Source organism: Oncorhynchus mykiss, chromosome 6, assembly GCF_013265735.2.
Source record: "Oncorhynchus mykiss isolate Arlee chromosome 6, USDA_OmykA_1.1, whole genome shotgun sequence".
NCBI lineage: Eukaryota > Metazoa > Chordata > Actinopteri > Salmoniformes > Salmonidae > Oncorhynchus > Oncorhynchus mykiss.
The window spans coordinates 100237822-100260985 of NC_048570.1; the positions used below are offsets into that span (position 1 = coordinate 100237822).

Genomic DNA, 23164 nt, shown 5'->3' on the forward strand with positions numbered 1-23164 from the left:
ATATAGGGAATATGGTCCTGGTCTAAAGTAGTGCACTATATAGTGAATATGGGCCTGGTCTAAAGTAGTGCACTATACAGGGAATAGGGTCCAATTGGGACGCAATAAAGAAATCTGTTGGCTCTATGATGTGAAGGATAATCATTTATTTCCTGATTCTTTCAAATACAGCCACCCATCTACCAATGAAAACTTTGGGATCTGATTGGATGTTGGCCAATACCAAGGTTTCTGGATTCTTCAGGGTTAACTATGACAGTAGTAACTGGGATCGACTCCTCACGCAGCTCAGCACAGACCATGAGGTACCAGTCCATATGATAATGACCTCCTCACCCAGCTCAGCACAGACCATGAGGTATCAGTCCATATGATAATGACCACCTCACCCAGCTCAGCACAGACCATGAGGTATCAGTTCATATGATAATGACCTCCTCACCCAGCTCAGCACAGACCATGAGGTAACAGTCCATATGATAATGACCTCCTCACCCAGCTCAGCACAGACCATGAGGTATCAGTCCATATGATAATGACCTCCTCACCCAGCTCAGCACAGACCATGAGGTATCAGTCCATATGATAATGACCTCCTCACCCAGCTCAGCACAGACCATGAGGTATCAGTCCATATGATAATGACCTCCTCACCCAGCTCAGCACAGACCATGAGGTAACAGTCCATATGATAATGACCTCCTCACCCAGCTCAGCACAGACCACGAGTTAACAGTCCATATGATAATGACCTCTTCACCCAGCTCAGCACAGACCACGAGTTAACAGTCCATATGATAATGACCTCTTCACCCAGCTCAGCACACACCATGAGGGAACAGTCCATATGATAATGATGCTTTCTAACCTGCTAAATTACTATGTCCCAGGAAGACCAGCACAAAGCCTGCTGACTGTCCCAATATGGGAACCAAACATATTTCAATGTCCCTGTGTTTTTATTCAGGCTATTCCAGTGATCAACAGAGCCCAGGTTGTGGATGATGCTTTTAACCTGGCTAGGTGAGTCCTCTTCCACACAGCATAGTCTTCTGTCTATATGCTGTCTGTATGTCAACTACCTGTAAAGTCCTCTGTCTATATTCTGTCTGTATGTAGACTATCTGTAAAGTCCTATGTCTATATTCTCTCTGTATGTACCCTACCTGTAAAGACCTCTGTCTATATTCTGTCTGTATATAAACTATCTGTAAAGTCCTCTGTCTGTATTCTGTCTGTATGTAAACTATCTGTAAAGTCCTCTGTCTATATGCTGTCTGTATGTAAACTATCTGTAAATTCCTCTGTATATATTCTGTCTATATTCTGTCTGTATGTAGACTATCTGTAAAGTCCTCTGTCTATATTCTGTCTGTATGTAAACTATCTGTAAAGTCCTCTGTCTGTATGTAGACTATCTGTAAAGTCCTCTGTATATATTCTGTCTATATTCTGTCTGTATGTAGACTATCTGTAAAGTCCTCTGTCTATATTCTGTCTGTATGTAAACTATCTGTAAAGTCCTCTGTCTGTATGTAGACTATCTGTAAAGTATTCTGTATATATTCTGTCTGTATTCTGTCTGTATGTCAACTATTTGTAAAGTCCTCTGTCTGTATGTAGACTATCTGTAAAGTCCTCTGTATATATTCTGTCTGTATGTAAACTATCTGTAAAGTCCTCTGTCTATATTCTGTCTGTATGTAGACTACCTGTAAAGTCCTCTGTCTATATTCTGTCTGTATGTAAACTATCTGTAAAGTCCTCTGTCTGTATTCTGTCTGTATGTAAACTATTTGTAAAGTCCTCTGTCTGTATGTAGACTATCTGTAAAGTCCTCTGTCTATGTTCTGTCTGTATGTAAACTATCTGTAAAGTCCTCTGTCTATATTCTGTCTGTATGTAGACTACCTGTAAAGTCCTCTGTCTATATTCTGTCTATATGCTGTCTGTATGTAAACTATCTGTAAAGTCCTCTGTCTGTATTCTGTCTGTATGTAAACTATCTGTAAAGTCCTCTGTATATATTCTGTCTGTATGTAGACTACCTGTAAAGTCCTCTGTATATATTCTGTCTGTATGTAGACTACCTGTAAAGTCCTCTGTCTATATTCTGTCTGTATGTAGACTATCTGTAAAGTCCTCTGTATATATTCTGTCTATATTCTGTCTGTATGTAGACTATCTGTAAAGTCCTCTGTATATATTCTGTCTATATGCTGTCTGTATGTAAACCAGCTGTAAAGTCCTCTGTCTATATTCTGTCTGTTGCTGTCAGCACCATTTCAGCAGGTGTAATTCATGGTTGATATCATTGTAGTTAATGAATAAAGGTGTTTGTGATGTTTTTCTGTCTTGGTCCACGTCAGGGCGAGGATAGTCAGCACTATACTGGCTCTGAGAACCACCCTGTTCCTTCAGAGGGAGAGAGAGTACATGCCCTGGCAAACAGCTGACAGGAACCTGGGCTACTTCTTCCTCATGTTCGACCGCAGCGACGTCTACGGACCCATGCAGGTCAGTGTTATATCTGGGTCCTATATGGCACCCTATTCCTTATGCAGTACTTTGACCAGATCACTATATGGCATCCTATTCCTTATGCAGTACTTAGACCAGATCACTATATGGCACCCTATTCCTTATGTAGTACTTTGACCAGATCTGTCATGTATTGTCATGTTGTGTCCTGTTCCTTTTCTTTCTCTTCACCCTGTCTCCCTCTGCTGGTCGTATTAGGTTACCTTTTCTTCCCCTCTTTCCCCCAGCTGTTCCTTGTCTTCTTTAACTACCTCGTTCACCCCTTTTCCCACCTGTTCCCTTTTTCCCTCTGATTAGGTCTCTATATCTCTCTCTGTTTCTGCTTCTGTCTTTGTCGGATTCTCGTTTGTGTTACTCATGCCTGAACCAGACTATCGTCGTGTTTGCTGCAACCTTGTCCTGTCCTGTCGGAATCTGCCTGTTCAGCTATCCTTGTCCTGTCCTGTCGGAATCTGCCTGTCCATCTGAGCCTACGTGTGTTTCGTCATTAAAGGAACTCTGTTTTGTTAATTCGCTTTTGGGTCCTCATTCACGCACCTGACAGAAGAATCCGACCAAGAATGGACCCAGCGACTTCGGATCCTCTCCACTCAGCCGTCGAGATCCAGGGAGCGATGCTAGGCAGACACGAGCAGGAATTGTCTGCAGCTCGACATGCCGTTGAGACCCTGGCCACCCAAGTCTCCAACCTCACAGAACAGGTTCACCATCTCCGCCTCGATCCACCGGCCACTTCCAGGGCTTTCGAATCTCCGGAGCCCAGAATCAATAACCCGCCGTGTTACTCTGGGGAGCCCACTGAATGCCGCTCGTTCCTCACCCAGTGTGATATTGTGTTTTCTCTCCAGCCCAACACTTACTCCAGGAGCACTGCTCGTATCGCCTACGTCATATCTCTCCTTACTGGACGGGCTTGTGAGTGGGGCACGGCAATCTGGGAGGCAAGGGCTGAGTGTACTAACCAGTATCAGGACTTTAAGGAGGAGATGATACGGGTTTTTGATCGATCTGTTTTTGGGGAGGAGGCTTCCAGGGTCCTGTCTTCCCTATGTCAAGGTAATCGATCCATAACAGACTACTCTATTGAGTTTCGCACTCTTGCTGCCTCCAGTGGCTGGAACGAGCCGGCTTTGCTCGCTCGTTTTCTGGAGGGTCTCCGCGCAGAGGTAAAGGATGAGATTCTCTCCCGGGAGGTTCCTTCCAGCGTGGATTCCTTGATTGAACTCGCTATTCGCATTGAGCGACGGGTTGATCTTCGTCACCGAGCTCGTGGAAAGGAGCTCGCGTTCTCCGTTGCCCCCCTCTCCGCATCACTACCATCTTCCTCTGCCGGCTCGGGTGCTGAGCCTATGCAGCTGGGAGGTATCCGCATCTCGACTAAAGAGAGGGAACGGAGAATCACCAACCACCTCTGTCTCTATTGCGGTTCTGCTGGTCATTTTGTCACTTCATGTCCAGTAAAAGCCAGAGCTCATCAGTAAGCGGAGGGCTACTGGTGAGCGCTACTACTCCTGTCTCTCCTTCAAGATCCTGCACTACCTTGTCGGTCCATCTACGCTGGACCGGTTCGTCAGCTTCCTGCAGTGCCTTGATAGACTCTGGGGCGGAGGGCTGTTTTATGGACGAGACCTGGGCTCGGGAACATGACATTCCTCTCAGACAGTTAAGGGAGCCCACGGCCTTGTTCGCCTTGGATGGTAGTCCTCTCCCCAGGATTCAGCGTGAGACGCTACCTTTAACCCTCACTGTCTCTGGTAATCATAGCGAAACCATTTCTTTTTTAATTTTTCGTTCACCTTTTACACCTGTTGTTTTGGGCCATCCCTGGCTAGTTTGTCATAATCCTTCTATTAATTGGTCTAGTAATTCTATCCTCTCCTGGAACGTCTCTTGTCATGTGAAATGTTTAATGTCTGCTGTCCCTCCTGTTTCCTCTGTCTCTTCTTCACAGGAGGAGCCTGGTGATTTGACAGGGGTGCCGGAGGAATATCACGATCTGCGCACGGTGTTCAGTCGGTCCAGGGCCACCTCTCTTCCTCCACACCGGTCGTATGATTGTAGTATTGATCTCCTTCCGGGAACCACTCCCCCCCGGGGTAGACTATACTCTCTGTCGGCTCCCGAACGTAAGGCTCTCGAAGATTATTTGTCTGTAGCTCTTGCCGCCGGTACCATAGTCCCCTCCTCCTCTCCCGCCGGAGCGGGGGTTTTTTTTGTTAAGAAGAAGGACGGGTCCCTGCGCCCCTGCATAGATTATCGAGGGCTGAATGACATAACAGTGAAGAATCGTTATCCGCTTCCTCTTATGTCTTCAGCCTTCGAGATCCTGCAGGGAGCCAGGTTTTTCACTAAGTTGGACATTCGTAACGCTTACCATCTCGTGCGCATCAGGGAGGGGGACGAGTGGAAGACGGCGTTTAACACTCCGTTAGGGCACTTTGAATACCGGGTTCTTCCTTTCGGCCTCGCTAACGCTCCAGCTGTCTTTCAGGCATTAGTCAATGATGTCCTGAGAGACATGCTGAACATCTTTGTTTTCGTTTACCTTGACGATATCCTGATTTTTTCACCGTCACTCCAGATTCATGTACAGCACGTTCGACGTGTCCTCCAGCGCCTTTTAGAGAATTGTCTTTTTGTGAAGGCTGAGAAGTGCACTTTTCATGCCTCCTCCGTCACATTTCTCGGTTCTGTTATTTCCGCTGAAGGCATTAAGATGGATCCCGCTAAGGTCCAAGCTGTCATTGATTGGCCCGTCCCTAAGTCACGCGTCGAGCTGCAGCGCTTTCTCGGCTTCGCGAACTTCTATCGTCGTTTCATCCGTAATTTCGGTCAGGTGGCAGCTCCTCTCACAGCCCTTACTTCTGTCAAGACGTGCTTTAAGTGGTCCGTTTCCGCCCAGGGAGCTTTTGATCTCCTCAAGTATCGTTTTACATCCGCACCTATCCTTGTTACACCTGACGTCTCTAGACAGTTCGTTGTCGAGGTTGACGCGTCAGAGGTGGGCGTGGGAGCCATTCTTTCTCAGCGCTCCCTCTCTGACGACAAGGTCCATCCTTGCGCGTATTTTTCTCATCGCCTGTCGCCGTCGGAACGTAACTATGATGTGGGAAACCGCGAACTGCTCGCCATCCGCTTAGCCCTAGGCGAATGGCGACAGTGGTTGGAGGGGGCGACCGTTCCTTTTGTCGTTTGGACTGACCATAGGAACCTTGAGTACATCCGTTCTGCCAAACGACTTAATGCGCGTCAGGCGCGCTGGGCGCTGTTTTTCGCTCGTTTCGAGTTTGTGATTTCTTATCGTCCGGGCTCTAAGAACACCAAGCCTGATGCTTTATCTCGTCTCTTCAGTTCTTCAGTAGCCTCCACTGACCCTGAGGGGATTCTCCCTGAGGGGCGTGTTGTCGGGTTGACTGTCTGGGGAATTGAGAGGCAGGTAAAGCAAGCACTCACTCACACTCCGTCGCCGCGCGCTTGTCCTAGGAACCTTCTTTTCGTTCCCGTTCCTACTCGTCTGGCCGTTCTTCAGTGGGCTCACTCTGCCAAGTTAGCCGGCCACCCTGGCGTTCGGGGTACGCTTGCTTCCATTCGCCAGCGTTTTTGGTGGCCCACCCGGGAGCATGACACGCGTCGTTTCGTGGCTGCTTGTTCGGTCTGCGCGCAGACTAAGTCCGGTAACTCCCCTCCTGCCGGCCGTCTCAGGCCGCTTCCCATTCCCTCTCGACCGTGGTCTCACATCGCCTTAGATTTTGTCACCGGACTGCCTTCGTCAGCGGGGAAGACTGTTATTCTTACGGTTGTCGATAGGTTCTCTAAGGCGGCTCATTTTATTCCCCTTGCTAAGCTTCCTTCTGCTAAAGAGACGGCACAAATCATCATCGAGAATGTTTTCAGAATTCATGGCCTTCCGTCAGACGTCGTTTCAGATAGAGGTCCGCAATTCACGTCTCAATTTTGGAGGGAGTTTTGCCGTTTGATTGGGGCTTCCGTCAGTCTCTCTTCCGGCTTTCACCCCCAGTCTAACGGTCAAGCAGAACGGGCCAATCAGACTATTGGTCGCATCTTACACAGTCTTTCTTTTCGCAACCCTGCGTCTTGGTCAGAACAGCTCCCCTGGGCAGAATACGCCCACAACTCGCTTCCTTCGTCTGCGACCGGGCTATCTCCTTTTCAGAGTAGCCTCGGGTACCAGCCTCCGCTGTTCTCATCTCAGTTCGCCGAGTCCAGCGTCCCCTCCGCTCAGGCTTTTGTCCAACGTTGCGAGCGCACCTGGAAGAGGGTCAGGTCTGCACTTTGCCGTTATAGGGCGCAGACTGTGAGAGCTGCTAATAAGCGTAGAACTAAGAGTCCTAGATATTGTCGCGGTCAGAGAGTTTGGCTCTCCACTCAGAACCTTCCCCTTAAGACAGCTTCTCGCAAGTTGACCCCGCGGTTCATTGGTCCGTTCCGTATTTCTCGGATCATTAATCCTGTCGCAGTGCGACTTCTTCTTCCGCGATATCTTCGTCGCGTCCACCCGGTCTTCCATGTCTCCTGTGTTAAGCCCGTTCTTCGCGCCCCCGCTCGTCTTCCCTCCCCCCCCCCCATCCTTGTCGAGGGAGCACCTATCTACAGGGTCCGTAAGATTTTGGACATGCGTCCTCGGGGCCGTGGTCACCAGTACCTAGTGGATTGGGAGGGGTACGGTCCTGAGGAGAGGAGTTGGGTTCCCTCTCGGGAAGTGCTGGACCGTTCGCTGATCGATGATTTCCTCCTTTGCCGCCAGGTTTCCTCCTCGAGTGCGCCAGGAGGCGCTCGGTGAGTGGGGGGGTACTGTCATGTATTGTCATGTTGTGTCCTGTTCCTGTTCTTTCTCTTCACCCTGTCTCCCTCTGCTGGTCGTATTAGGTTACCTTTTCTTCCCCTCTTTCCCCCAGCTGTTCCTTGTCTTCTTTAACTACCTCGTTCACCCCTTTTCCCACCTGTTCCCTTTTTCCCTCTGATTAGGTCTCTATATCTCTCTCTGTTTCTGCTTCTGTCTTTGTCGGATTCTCGTTTGTGTTACTCATGCCTGAACCAGACTATCGTCGTGTTTGCTGCAACCTTGTCCTGTCCTGTCGGAATCTGCCTGTTCAGCTAACCTTGTCCTGTCCTGTCGGAATCTGCCTGTCCATCTGAGCCTACGTGTGTTTCGTCATTAAAGGAACTCTGTTTTGTTAATTCGCTTTTGGGTCCTCATTCACGCACCTGACAATATCACTATATGGCACCCTATTCCTTATGTAGTACTTTGACCAGATCACTATATGGCCCCCTATTCATTTTGGCCACTATATGGAATAGAGTTCCATCTGGGACATAGCAGTAGACTACTGAATATTTTTTAATTGCAAAATCTGCTACTAAGATCAACTCTGTTCCATTTTTATTGACACTGAGGAATGCAAATGATAATGTTATCCAATATCTCTGATATGTTGTGATGCAGCGAGTTCTGTCCTTATCTTTCATGTTTGCCTCAATAAACAGCAAGTTATGTTATTATCTTTCAGGTTTGCCTCAATAAACAGCAAGTTATGTTCTTATCTTTCAGGTTTGCCTCAAGAAACAGCGAGTTCTGTCCTTATCTTTCAGGCTTACCTCAATAAACAGCGGGTTCTGTTCTTATCTTTCAGGCTTACCTCAATAAACAGCGGGTTCTGTTCTTATCTTTCAGGCTTACCTCAATAAACAGCGGGTTCTGTTCTCATCTTTCAGGCTTACCTCAATAAACAGCGAGTTCTGTTCTTATCTTTCAGGCTTACCTCAATAAACAGCGGGTTCTGTTCTTATCTTTCTGGCTTACCTCAATAAACAGCGGGTTCTGTTCTTATCTTTCTGGCTTACCTCAATAAACAGCGGGTTCTGTTCTTATCTTTCAGACTTACCTTAATAAACAGCGGGTTCTGTTCTTATCTTTCAGGCTTACCTCAATAAACAGCGGGTTTTGTTCTTATCTTTCAGGCTTACCTCAATAAACAGCGGGTTCTGTTCTTATCTTTCAGGCTTACCTCAATAAACAGCGGGTTCTGTTCTTATCTTTCAGGCTTACCTCAATAAACAGCGGGTTCTGTTCTTATCTTTCAGGCTTACCTCAATAAACAGCGGGTTCTGTTCTTATCTTTCAGGCTTACCTCAATAAACAGCGGGTTCTGTTCTTATCTTTCAGGATTACCTTAATAAACAGCGGGTTCTGTTCTTATCTTTCAGGCTTACCTTAATAAACAGCGGGTTCTGTTCTTATCTTTCAGGCTTACCTCAATAAACAGCGGGTTCTGTTCTTATCTTTCAGGCTTACCTCAATAAACAGCGAGTTCTGTTCTTATCTTTCAGGCTTACCTCAATAAACAGCGGGTTCTGTTCTTATCTTTCAGGCTTACCTCAATAAACAGCGGGTTCTTATCTTTCAGGCTTACCTCAATAAACAGCGGGTTCTGTTCTTATCTTTCAGGCTTACCTCAATAAACAGCGAGTTCTGTTCTTATCTTTCAGGCTTACCTCAATAAACAGCTAGTTCTGTTCTTATCTTTCAGGCTTACCTCAATAAACAAGTCACGCCTCTTTTCAACCACTTCAAGACTATCACTGCTGACTGGACCAAGATTCCTGAGAAACACACTGACCAGTAAGAACGTCTACCTTTCACAATGTTGATGGATACACAGAGAAAATGTCACGATAGTTAGAAACTATTTTTAGAAGACAAAACACTCAGTCAGTTGAAAATGACTGTTCTCATCCAGTTATCATGAATGGACTCAATAAGTCAGAAGTTGTGAGGTCAGTATACCGTGAAGAGTTTCTTCTGTTTCATTTGTATTTTCCTCCCGTCTCCAGGTACAACCAGGTGAATGCCATCTCTATAGCCTGCAGTACAGGAGTAGCAGGCTGTGAGGAGCTGACTACAGGCTGGTTCAAAGACTGGATGAAAACGCCCGAGAACAACACGTACAGAGAGCCCTCCTCTTCTTCTCCTCTCCTCTCCTCTCCTATCCTCTCCTCTCCTCTCCTCTCCTCTCCTCTCAAATCAAATGAAATCAAATCAAATCAAATCAAATCAGATTTATTTATATAGCCCTTCGTACATCAGCTGATATCTCAAAGTGCTGTACAGAAACCCAGTCTAAAACCCCAAACAGCAAGCAATGCAGGTGTAGAAGCACGGTGGCTAGAAAAAACTCCCTAGAAATGCCAAAACCTAGGAAGAAACCTAAAGAGGAACCAGGCTATGAGGGGTGGCCAGTCCTCTTCTGGCTGTGCCGGGTGGAGATTATAACAGAACATGGCCAAGATGTTAAAATGTTCATAAATGACCAGCATGGTCAAATAATAATAATCACAGGCAGAACAGTTGAAACTGGAGCAGCAGCACGGCCAGGTGGACTGGGGACAGCAAGGAGTCATCATGTCAGGTAGTCCTGAGGCAAGGTCCTAGGGCTCAGGTCCTCCGAGAGAGAGAAAGAAAGAGAGAAAGAGAGAATTAGAGAGAGCATACTTAAATTCACACAGGACACCGGATAGGACAGGAGAAGTACTCCAGATATAACAAACTGACCCTAGCCCCCCGACAAATAAACTACTGCAGCATAAATACTGGAGGCTGAAACAGTAGGGGTCCTCTCCTATCCTATCTTCCTCCTCCTCAACCCTAGTGTTGAAGACTGTTATTGATCTCAACCCTTGTGTTGAAGACTGTTATTGATCCCAACCCTAGTGTTGAAGGCTGTTATTGATCCCAACCCTAGTGTTGAAGACTGTTATTGATCCCAACCCTAGTGTTGAAGACTGTTATTGATCCCAACCCTAGTGTTGAAGACTAGTATTGATCCCAACCCTGATGTGATGAGCTCGTTTACATTGTCTGGTCCAGGATTCACCCCAACCTGAGGCAGACGGTGTACTGCAGCGCCATCGCAGCAGGAGGGGTGGAGGAGTGGGACTTTGCCTGGAGGATGTACAGAGAGGCTTCCATTGCCTCTGAGGCTGACAAGCTGATGTATTCCCTGGCCTGCACCAGGGTTCCCTGGTTACTGAACAGGTGAGGATGACCTCTGGCCTGCATCAGGTTTCCGTGGTTATGAACAGGTGAGGATGACCTCTGGCCTGCACCAGGATTCCCTGGTTACTGAACAGGTGAGGATGACTTCTTGCCTGCACCAAGGTTTCCTGGTTACTGAACAGGTGAGGATGACTTCTGTCCTGCACCAGGTTTCCCTGGTTACTGAACAGGTGAGGAGGACCTCTGGCCTGCACCAGGGTTCCCTGGTTACTGAACAGGTGAGGAGGACCTCTGGCCTGCACCAGGGTTCCCTGGTTACTGAACAGGTGAGGAGGACCTCTGGCCTGCACCAGGGTTCCCTGGTTACTGAACAGGTGAGGAGGACCTCTGGCCTGCACCAGGGTTCCCTGGTTACTGAACAGGTGAAGAGGACCCAGACTGTGTCCCAAATTGAACCCTATTCCTTATTTACGGCGCACTACTGCTCTATGTGCCCTCTATGTTCCCTCTATGAGCCATATATGTGCCTTCTATGGGCCCTCTGTGGGCCCTATATGTGCCATATATGTGCCTTCTATGGGCCCTCTATGGGCCCTCTATGAGCCCTCTATGTGCCCTCTATGAGCCCTCTATGAGCCCTCTATGCACCCTCTATGATACCGCTATGAGCCTTCTATGAGCCCTCTATGAGCCCACTTTGTGCCCTCTATGAGCCCTCTATGTGCCCACTATGAGCTCTCTATGAGCCCTCTATGTGCCTTCTATGAGCCCTCTATGAGCCCTCTATGAGACCTCTATGAGCCCTCTATGAGCCCTCTATGTGCCCTCTATGAGCCCTCTATGTGCCCTCTATGCTCCCTCTATGTGCCCTCTATGTGCCCTCTATGAGCCCTCTATGAGACCTCTATGAGTCCTCTATATGCCCTCTATGAGCCCTCTATGAGCCTTCTATGAGCCCACTATGTGCCCAATGGGTTCTGGTCAAAGTAATGCAGTGTGTTTGAATCAAATAGTATTAGTTGATCAATGTAGTTGTTCAGGATCATTCAGGATGGATCTGATCTGTGTGTTTGGGTTTCAGGTATCTGAACTACTGTCTGGATCCAGAGAAGATTCGGAAACAGGACGCCACATTCACCATTGTGTACATTGCTGGTAATGTTGTGGGCCAGTCTTTGGCTTGGGACTTTGTCAGAACCAACTGGAACCACTTATTTAATGAGTGAGTAGGATCCACCATATCTATAATGCATCTGTCTGATGTGAACACTGCAGTTATTCATTCTAATGTTTACATCCCAAATGGCACCCTAATCCATATATAGTGCACTACCACTGGTCAAATTTAGTGTCACCTTAATCCCTATATAGTACACTACCTCTGGTCAAGGGTAGTGGCACCCTAATCACTATATAGTACACTACCTCCGGTTATATAGGGTCATGTTGTAGGCCAGTCTTTGGCTTGGGACTTTGTCAGAGCCAACTGGCTTGGGATTTTATCAATTCCGTTTTAATGTGTTGAATGTTGACCGTATTTATGTCTCCTCATCTTGTAGTTATGGAGGGGGATCGTTGTCCTTCGCACGGCTCATTGATGGAATCACCAAGCGCTTCTCCTCAGAGTTTGAACTGAAACAGGTACAACCCATTCAGAGCTTCTGTGTCTCTGTGTGACTGTGATCCAACCCCAGACGTCCAGTTGACTTCCTGGTTGGTGATGTCACGCTGCTATAACTAACATAATAAGAGTGTTACCTCCTGACGTGTTAACAGGTATAATGAGAGAAAAAAATGCTGGTTAACGAAAAGGAAAATGCCAGCACACTGGTGGTCCAGATGCTTCCAAACATTTAATGGATCTATTAAACAATGTTTCAGTAAAACATACCTTTATCAAGGTGGATACGGTCATCATCTAGGAAACAGAAACTCTCAGACAAACATGGGCCAAATGTCCCTTCCCCTTCAGAAATAGATAATTAATAACCTGTCCATTCTCTGGTCCTATAGACTAATACTGCCTTAATAACATGTCCATTCTCTGGTCCTATAGATTAATACTGCCTTAATAACCTGTCCATTATCTGGTCCTATATATTAATACTGTCAGAATCTAGGAAACAGAAACTCTCAGACAAACATGGGCTAAATGTCCCTTCCCCTTCAGAAATAGATAATTAATAACCTGTCCATTCTCTGGTCCTATAGATTAATACTGTCAGAATCTAGGAAACAGAAACTCTCAGACAAACATGGGCCAAATGTCCCTTCCCCTTCAGAAATAGATAATTAATAACCTGTCCATTCTCTGGTCCTATAGATTAATACTGTCAGAATCTAGGAAACATAAACTCTCAGGCAAACATGGGCCAAATGTCCCTTCCCCTTCAGAAATAGATGAATACTGTCTTAATAACCTGTCAATTATCTGGTCCTATATATTAATACTGTCTTAATTAGCTGTCCATTATCTGGTTCTATATATTAATACTGTCTTAATAACCTGTCCATTCTCTGGTCCTATAGATTAATACTGCCTTAATAACCTGTCCATTATCTGGTCCTATATATTAATACTGTCAGAATCTAGGAAACAGAAACTCTCAGACAAACATGGGCTAAATGTCCCTTCCCCTTCAGAAATAGATAATTAATAACCTGTCCATTCTCTGGTCCTATAGATTAATACTGTCAGAATCTAGGAAACAGAAACTCTCAGACAAACATGGGCCAAATGTCCCTTCCCCTTCAGAAATAGATAATTAATAACCTGTCCATTCTCTGGTCCTATAGATTAATACTGTCAGAATCTAGGAAACAGAAACTCTCAGACAAACATGGGCTAAATGTCCCTTCCCCTTCAGAAATAGATAATTAATAACCTGTCCATTCTCTGGTCCTATAGATTAATACTGCCTTAATAACCTGTCCATTATCTGGTCCTATATATTAATACTGTCAGAATCTAGGAAACAGAAACTCTCAGACAAACATGGGCTAAATGTCCCTTCCCCTTCAGAAATAGATAATTAATAACCTGTCCATTCTCTGGTCCTATAGATTAATACTGTCAGAATCTAGGAAACAGAAACTCTCAGACAAACATGGGCCAAATGTCCCTTCCCCTTCAGAAATAGATAATTAATAACCTGTCCATTCTCTGGTCCTATAGATTAATACTGTCAGAATCTAGGAAACAGAAACTCTCAGACAAACATGGGCTAAATGTCCCTTCCCCTTCAGAAATAGATAATTAATAACCTGTCCATTCTCTGGTCCTATAGATTAATACTGCCTTAATAACCTGTCCATTATCTGGTCCTATATATTAATACTGTCAGAATCTAGGAAACAGAAACTCTCAGACAAACATGGGCTAAATGTCCCTTCCCCTTCAGAAATAGATAATTAATAACCTGTCCATTCTCTGGTCCTATAGATTAATACTGTCAGAATCTAGGAAACATAAACTCTCAGGCAAACATGGGCCAAATGTCCCTTCCCCTTCAGAAATAGATGAATACTGTCTTAATAACCTGTCAATTATCTGGTCCTATATATTAATACTGTCTTAATAACCTGTCCATTATCTGGTTCTATATATTAATACTGTCTTAATAACCTGTCCATTATCTGGTCCTATAGGTTAATACTGTCTTAATAACCTGTCCATTATCTGGTCCTATATATTAATACTGTCTTAATAACCTGTCCATTATCTGGTTCTATATATTAATACTGTCTTAATAACATGTCCATTATCTGGTCCTATGTATTAATACTGTCTTAATAACCTGTCCATTATCTGGTCCTATAGGTTAATACTGTCATAATAGCCTGTCCATTCTCTGGTCCTATAGGTTAATACTGTCTTAATAGCCTGTCCATTCTCTGGTCCTATAGATTAATACTGTGTTAATAGCCTGTCCATTCTCTGGTCCTATAGATTAATACTGTGTTAATAGCCTGTCCATTCTCTGGTCCTATAGATTAATACTGTGTTAATAGCCTGTCCATTCTCTGGTCCTATAGGTTAATACTGTGTTAATAGCCTGTCCATTCTTTGGTCCTATAGATTAATACTGTGTTAATAACCTGTCCATTCTCTGGTCCTATAGATTAATACTGTGTTAATAGCCTGTCCATTCTCTGGTCCTATAGGTTAATACTGTGTTAATAGCCTGTCCATTCTCTGGTCCTATAGTTGCAGCAGTTCATTGAGGAGAATGCAGAGCAGGGTTTTGGTTCAGCCACACTAGCAGTGGACCAGGCCCTGGAGAGAACCAAAGCCAACATGAAGTGGGTCGCAGAGAACAAGGCAGACGTCTACAAATGGTTCACTGATAATTCAGCGTAAACTTATTTGTGGACTGTTTGGAGATTAAATTCATATGTGGAGAATGCAAGCATTTAGTGTTTCATGTGGAATTCATGATTTTCTGAAATATTTGCAGAGAATTTTTACCCAGAACCAATAAAGTTTACATTGTAAAAATATATAGAATATATTGTTTTATGTCAAAAAAAAAAGTAGAGAGTTGAGAGTTGAGAGTGTTAAGTCAGACAGGTTCAGCTTTATAATCAGTCTTTAAAGAGGAACTATACAAGACAGGAAGAGGGGAGGAGAGGAGAGAGGAAAGGAGAAGAGCTCTCCTCTCCTCTCCTTCAGTTTACTACCTTCCTCATCGGTCAGGGACCAACACCTCTCCTCTCCTCTCCTCTCCTCTCCTCTCCTCTCCTCTCCTCTCCTCTCCTCTCCTCTCCTCTCCTTCAGTTTACTTCATCCCTCTGAAGCTGACAGTATCTCTCTTCATTAGTGGTCTATATCCTCTCTGTCATCATCCCTCTGAAGCGGACATTTGACTAAATAGAATGAGATGGGCCCAGAATGTCCCAGAATGCCCTGTGTTATAGAGACTGCACTGAGCCAGCGAGCCGTGCCCCTCCCATTGCGTGCCAACGGTCAGGGGGAATCTGTTGTCTGTAATCCCAACATGGAAGCTAGCAGCTAGAGGACGAGCCCAGATGATGAAGGGCAGAGAGACACAGCCAGGACTACTACACTACAACTCCACCGCAGCTCAGATCACATTCCCCACATTCACCTTGCTGATGGCCTAGTTTCTATAGCCTTTGATTGTGACGGTTGAACTGCATCGTTTACACAACAACCTACTGCTAAAGATCACTGACAACTACATGGTTTCTCCACACTAGATTGTTATTTCTGGATATTGGGTCTGCAGTGGTCCACACAGAGTAACCCGTCAGTCACGCTGGGGCCAGTGTTCATGGTGGAATGTGATTGGTTGGGTGGATGGCTTGACGGCTGGGTGGGGAATGTAGAGGTGGGGCTAAGGGATGAAGGGGGAGGGGTAAATGGAGAGTGAACATTGTGTTGCTCTAAATTTAGCCAATGGCTCGGCTGGGGTGGAGCTAATCCTCTTTGGCCTGAATTAGGATTACCAGGCAGCTTTACCACTATGGTGCCTCTATGAAATCAAATGAAATTGTATTTGTACGAGGTTATATACACAGGAAGTACCAGTACTGAGTCAATGTGGAGGGGTACCATGTATATGACATGGTTATATACAGGAAGTACCAGGTAATAACATGGTTATATACAGGAAGTACCAGGTAATAACATGGTTATATACAGGAAGTACCAGGTAATAACATGACTATATACAGGGAGGTAATAACATGGGTGTATACAGGGAGTATAGCCATTAATGGCTGTGTGTTGAGTTATTTTGAGGGGACAGCACATTTACACTGTAATACAAGCTGTACACTCACTACTTTACATTGTAGCAAAGTGTCATTTCTTCAGTGTTGTCACATGAAAAGATAGATTCAAATATTTACAAAAATGTGAGGGGTGTACTCACTTTTGTGATATACTGTATCTCTACCTCCATCACTCCAGTATCCTTTCCCCTATACATATCTACCTCCATCACTCCAGTATCCTTTCCCCTATACATATCTACCTCCATCACTCCAGTATCCCTGTCTCCTTCCCCCTATATATATCTACCTCCATAACTCCAGTATCCCTGTCTCCTTCCCCCTATACATATCTACCTCCATCACTCCAGTATCCCTGTCTCCTTCCCCCTATACATATCTACCTCCATCACTCCAGTATCCCTGTCTCCTTACCCCTATACATATCTACCTCCATCACTCCAGTATCCCTGTCTCCTTACCCCTATATATATCTACCTCCATCACTCCAGTATCCTTCCCCCTATTCATATCTACCTCCATCACCCCAGTATCCCTGTCTCCTTCCCCCTATACATATCTACCTCCATCACTCCAGTATCCCTGTCTCCTTCCCCCTATACATATCTACCTCCATCACTCCAGTATCCCTGTCTCCTTACCCCTATACATATCTACCTCCATCACTCCAGTATCCCTGTCTCCTTACCCCTATATATATCTACCTCCATCCCTCCAGTATCCCTGTCCCCTATACATATCTACCCCCATCACTCCAGTATCCCTGTCTCCTTCCCCCTATACATATCTACCTCCATCACTCCAGTATCCCTGTCCCCTTCCCCCTATAGATATCTACCTCCATCACTCCAGTATCCCTGTCCCCTTCCCCCTATACATATCTACCTCCAACACTCCAGTATCCCTGTCTCCTTACCCCTATATATATCTACCTCCATCCCTCCAGTATCCCTGTCCCCTATACATATCTACCCCCATCACTCCAGTATCCCTGTCTCCTTCCCCCTATACATATCTACCTCCATCACTCCAGTATCCCTGTCCCCTTCCCCTTATACATATCTACCCCCATCACTCCAGTATCCCTGTCCCCTTCCCCCTATACATATCTACCTCCATCACTCCAGTATCCCTGTCCATGTAAACATGGTACTGGAACTTGGACTTTTTAAGTAGTTCCTGTATAATGTAGTAGTAGCTTACTTACTGACATTATTGTGTATTTCATATTTCCCATTCTTATTTATTGTACATTTTTTTTCTAGTAATACATTGTATTGACTATTGCATTCTTGGGGTTTTGAGTGTGCAAGAAAGACATTTCATTGTACTTGTGCATGTGATCTTGAAACTTGAAGCATATTGTCACCGATGATTAGGCCTACCACCGTTGTGTCGTCCAGCAAACGTAATGATGGTGTTGAAGTCATGGGTAATCAGGGAGTACAGGAGGGGACAAAGCACGCACCCCTGAGGGGTAGTTTGGTGGATGTGTTGTTACCTACCCTCACCACCTGGGGGTGGCCCGTCAGGAAGTCCAGGATCCAGTTGCAGAGGGAAGTGTTCAGTGTCCTTAGCTTAGTGATGAGCTTTGAGGGCAACTATGGTGTTGAACGCTGAGCTGTAGTCAATGAACAGCATTTTCACATAGGTGTTCCTTTTGCCCAGGTATTAGAGGCCAGTGTGGAGAGCAGTAGAGACTGATCCATCTGTGGATCTGTTGGGGCGGTATGAGAACTGGAGTGGGTCCACAGTGTCTGGGATGATGTTGTCGATGTGAACCATGACCAGCCTTTCAAAGCCCTTCACGGCTACAGATGTCAGTGCTACGGGGCGGTAGTCATTTAGACATGTTACCTTGGTGGTCATAGAGACAGGGACTATGGTGTTCTGCTTGAAACATGGAGATTTTACAGACTGGGTCAGGGAGAGGTTGAACATGTCAGTGCTACGGGGCGGTAGTCATTTAGACACACCTCCGTCTGGCTACCCACCCACTCATTCTGTAGCTATATATCCTGGCTGGACTGTACCATGTTGTTAAGCAGGGGGAGGGTGGAGGCCTGTGTGGGGAGGAGCCTGTAGCTGTATAACCTGGCCGGACTGTACCAAGTTGTTAAGCAGGGGGTGGGTGGAGGCCTGTGTGGGGAGGAGCCTGTAGCTGTATAGCCTGGCTGGACTGTACCAAGATGTTAGGCAGGGGGAGGGTGGAAACCTGTGTGGGGAGGGATGGGGTGTGTGTGTGTGTGTGTGGGGGGGGTCATGACGTTGGAGACTAATCCCCTGGTCTGTAAAACTGCCGGCTGATAGATAAACTGATGTTGAATCTGCCTTTACAACTCTCTTCCCCTGGATATTGGATCTCAATTCTGGATAGTTTTTTAATTGACTTTAATGCTAAGGGAATGCCAAGTCTGGTAAGAATTTTTTTGTGGGGGGGGGGATAATTTATTGTAATGTTTTGTCCATTTCATCTTTGAAAGTCAAATGAAATGACGCCCCATTTTACATGTTGAGTTGTTTTGCAGTGCAGAGGACAGGTACTGCTGAATAACATCACTGATCGTTAAAACTAAAGAGTCCGTTTATTTCCGTTTTGTTCTCCTTGCAGTGCTGTGTCTGTCGAGCTGTAAACTCAGAGTCTAGGAGGAGAAATAAGGTCTTCTTCATATATATAAGAAAGAAAAACATTTTGGGAAGTGTGATATTTTAATGGTATAAAGTGATATTCTTTCCAATAGGAAAGGTAATACTGCATTACACTCCGTGGCCACATCAGGATGGGATGTCCCGTTCTGATATAACAGTTGGATATGAGCTTGATGAACTGTAAATACCTCGCTGATTTCCATGGTCATTTACATCAAAATAAAACAGAAACTATGATGTCACAACCATTCCAAAGGAGTCATCTGTCATATGCATATTCTCTCCTTAAAGAAAATAATGACTTAGTTGAGGAGGTGCAAAGGGCACGTAGTGGATGATCTAACTGACAATGTTTCGTGTCCAGTATGAACTACAGTACAGGGAAGTAGTAGGATTCCCCTTTGACCTCTCCATGTCCAGTATGAACTACAGTACAGGGAAGTAGAAGGATTCCCCTTTGACCTCTTCACGCCATCATGGACTTGTTGAGCTCAGCGTGAACTTCCTGTTTCAGTAGGACACTTCCTCCATTATTGCCAAACATGTCCACATCCTACCTGAACATTTAGAACTGCCAAAGACAAACATGCCCTTCATATTGGCTCTGTGTCCTCAACTAACTGTCTCCTTCTTGATGACATCACTACCCACTCCATGTGTGTTTTCAGCCATGCCACACTACATTACGTCTCATCATTATCGATACCAGGTCCATTTATGAGAGGTTGGGTAGTTCTCAGAGGGTTGGTTTTCAAATGGGAGTTGCCTTTTAAACATTGGCATTGAAGACAGACTCTAACGTTGTAGGGTAACCTTGCAGAGTAAAATGGCATTGAAGACAGACTCTAACGTTGTTATGTACAGGTAGCTTGCTATTTTAATTTACATTTTTCCTTTATTTAACTAGGCAAGTCAGTTAAGAACAAATTCTTATTTTCAATGACGACCTAGGAACAGTGGGTTAACTGCCTGTTCAGGGGCAGAACGACAGATTTGTACCTTGTCAGCTCGGGGATTTGAACTTGCTTACTAGTCCAACGCTCTAACCACTAGGCTACCCTGCCGCCCCAGACAGGACACTGAAGGTGAAAACTAGAGGGTGGCAGAAACGAACCAGTCACCTTCACACGGACATGCTTTAACTCTTGACGTACGTTTCCTGTTATTTGATGAAACAGAAAAGCAACAGTTTAAGTCCTCATCCTCTGTCTAGGAATGTAACTGTCGCTCCTCTCCATTTGAATGTGATCATCTAATCCCTGTAATGGAACACTGTGACAGGGAACATGGGAACTGAATATTTCATTTCCTTGTAAAAACATGTGAACCTTGTCAAACTATCAACACTTAGGTGATTAGAGAAGACAGAAGCAGGATAATTCTACATTCTGCAACACCCATCCTCAAACTGATAGACACACTAGCAGAGAAGTGGTGCATACAGGACACATGGGAAGTCTAGAGGTGGAAACAGGGACACAGGGGAAGTCTAGAGGTGGATACAGGACACAGGGGAAGTCTAGAGGTGGAAACAGGGGAAGTCTAGAGGGGGAAACAGGGGAAGTCTAGAGGTTGAAACAGGGGAAGTCTAGAGGTGGAAACAGGGGAAGTCTAGAGGTGGATAAAGGACCCAGGGGAAGTCTAGAGGTGGATAGAGGAGACAGGGGAAGTCTAGAGGTGGAAACAGGACACAGGGGAAGTCTAGAGGTGGATACAGGACCCAGGGGCAGTCTAGAGGTGGATACAGGACCCAGGGGAAGTCTAGAGGTGGATACCGGACACAGGGGAAGTCTAGAGGTGGAAACAGGACACAGGGGAAGTGTAGAGGTGGATACAGGACACAGGGGAAGTCTAGAGGTGGATACAGGACACAGGGGAAGTCTAGAGGTGGAAACAGGACACAGGGGAAGTCTAGAGGTGGATACAGGGGAGGTCTAGAGGTGGAAACAGGACACAGGGGAAGTCTAGAGGTGGATACAGGACACAGGGGAAGTCTAGAGGTGGATACAGGACACAGGGGAAGTCTAGAGGTGGAAACAGGGAAAGTCTAGAGGTGGAAACAGGGGAAGTCTAAAGGTGGATACAGGGAAAAGGGGAAGTCTAGAGGTGGAAATGGGGGAGTCTAGAGGTGGAAACAGGACACAAGGGAAGTCTAGAAGTGGAAACAGGGGAAGTCTAGAGGTGGATACAGGACACAGGGGAAGTCTAGAGGTGGATACAGGACACAAGGGAAGTCTAGAGGTGGAAACAGGGGAGGTCTAGAGGTGGATACAGGACACAGGGGAAGTCTAGAGGTGGACACAGGACACAGGGGAAGTCTAGAGGTGGAAACAGGGAGAGTCTAGAGGTGGAAACAGGGGAAGTCTAGAGGTGGATACAGGGAACAGGTGAAGTCTAGAGTTGGATACAGGGAACAGGGGAAGTCTAGAGGTGGAAACAGGGGGGGTCTAGAGGTGGAAACAGGGGAAGTCTAGAGGTGGATACAGGGTACAGGGGAAGTCTAGAGGTGGATACAGGGAACATGGGAAGTCTAGAGGTGGATACAGGGAACAGGGGAAGTCTAGAGGTGGATACAGGAGACAGGGGAAGTCTAGAGGTGGATACATGACACAGGGGAAGTTTAGAGGTGGTTACAGGGAACAGGGGAAGTCCAGAGGTGGATACAGGACACAGGGGAAGTCTAGAGGTGGAAACAGGGGAAGTCTAGAGGTGGAAACAGGGGCAGTCTAGAGGTGGAAACAGAGAAGTCTAGAGGTGGAAACAGGGGAAGTCTAGAGGTGGATACAGGGAAAAGGGGAAGTCTAGAGGTGGATACAGGACACAGGAGAAGTCTAGAGGTGGATACAGGGGAACAGGGGAAGTCCAGAGGTGGATACAGGACACAGGGGAAGTATAGAGGTGGATGCAGGACACAGGGGAAGTATAGAGGTGAATACAGGAAGCAGGGGAAGTATAGAGGTGGATACAGGACACAGGGGAAGTATAGAGGTGGATACAGGACACAGGGAAAGTCTAGAGGTGGAAACAGGGGAAGTCTAGAGGTGGATAAAGGACCCAGGGGAAGTCTAGAGGTGGATAGAGGAGACAGGGGAAGTCTAGAGGTGGAAACAGGACACAGGGGAAGTCTAGAGGTGGATACAGGACCCAGGGGCAGTCTAGAGGTGGATACAGGACCCAGGGGAAGTCTAGAGGTGGATACCGGACACAGGGGAAGTCTAGAGGTGGAAACAGGACACAGGGGAAGTGTAGAGGTGGATACAGGACACAGGGGAAGTCTAGAGGTGGATACAGGACACAGGGGAAGTCTAGAGGTGGAAACAGGACACAGGGGAAGTCTAGAGGTGGATACAGGGGAGGTCTAGAGGTGGAAACAGGACACAGGGGAAGTCTAGAGGTGGATACAGGACACAGGGGAAGTCTAGAGGTGGATACAGGACACAGGGGAAGTCTAGAGGTGGAAACAGGGAAAGTCTAGAGGTGGAAACAGGGGAAGTCTAAAGGTGGATACAGGGAAAAGGGGAAGTCTAGAGGTGGAAATGGGGGAGTCTAGAGGTGGAAACAGGACACAAGGGAAGTCTAGAAGTGGAAACAGGGGAAGTCTAGAGGTGGATACAGGACACAGGGGAAGTCTAGAGGTGGATACAGGACACAAGGGAAGTCTAGAGGTGGAAACAGGGGAGGTCTAGAGGTGGATACAGGACACAGGGGAAGTCTAGAGGTGGACACAGGACACAGGGGAAGTCTAGAGGTGGAAACAGGGAGAGTCTAGAGGTGGAAACAGGGGAAGTCTAGAGGTGGATACAGGGAACAGGTGAAGTCTAGAGTTGGATACAGGGAACAGGGGAAGTCTAGAGGTGGAAACAGGGGGGGTCTAGAGGTGGAAACAGGGGAAGTCTAGAGGTGGATACAGGGTACAGGGGAAGTCTAGAGGTGGATACAGGGAACATGGGAAGTCTAGAGGTGGATACAGGGAACAGGGGAAGTCTAGAGGTGGATACAGGAGACAGGGGAAGTCTAGAGGTGGATACATGACACAGGGGAAGTTTAGAGGTGGTTACAGGGAACAGGGGAAGTCCAGAGGTGGATACAGGACACAGGGGAAGTCTAGAGGTGGAAACAGGGGAAGTCTAGAGGTGGAAACAGGGGCAGTCTAGAGGTGGAAACAGAGAAGTCTAGAGGTGGAAACAGGGGAAGTCTAGA

The 23164-nt window shown here is 46.2% G+C and overlaps 2 protein-coding genes across 2 annotated transcripts in view; both read left to right on the forward strand.

Annotated features, from left to right (window-relative positions):
• Window positions 1-15058, forward strand: part of LOC110527036 (aminopeptidase N) — a 54344-nt gene extending 39286 nt beyond the window's left edge. The window contains exons 12-20 of the mRNA XM_036981726.1: window positions 172-305; window positions 968-1023; window positions 2370-2517; window positions 9093-9184; window positions 9397-9507; window positions 10430-10597; window positions 11640-11780; window positions 12118-12199; window positions 14766-15058. Coding sequence (XP_036837621.1) covers window positions 172-305; window positions 968-1023; window positions 2370-2517; window positions 9093-9184; window positions 9397-9507; window positions 10430-10597; window positions 11640-11780; window positions 12118-12199; window positions 14766-14918 — 1085 coding nt within the window. The 3' untranslated portion in view covers window positions 14919-15058. The remainder of the gene's footprint in view (window positions 1-171; window positions 306-967; window positions 1024-2369; window positions 2518-9092; window positions 9185-9396; window positions 9508-10429; window positions 10598-11639; window positions 11781-12117; window positions 12200-14765) is intronic.
• A 3553-nt stretch (window positions 15059-18611) lies between these two features.
• Window positions 18612-23164, forward strand: part of LOC110527037 (synaptic vesicle glycoprotein 2B-like) — a 78113-nt gene continuing 73560 nt past the window's right edge. The window contains exon 1 of the mRNA XM_036981727.1: window positions 18612-18732. The gene's annotated coding sequence lies outside the window, so the exon portion shown is untranslated. The remainder of the gene's footprint in view (window positions 18733-23164) is intronic.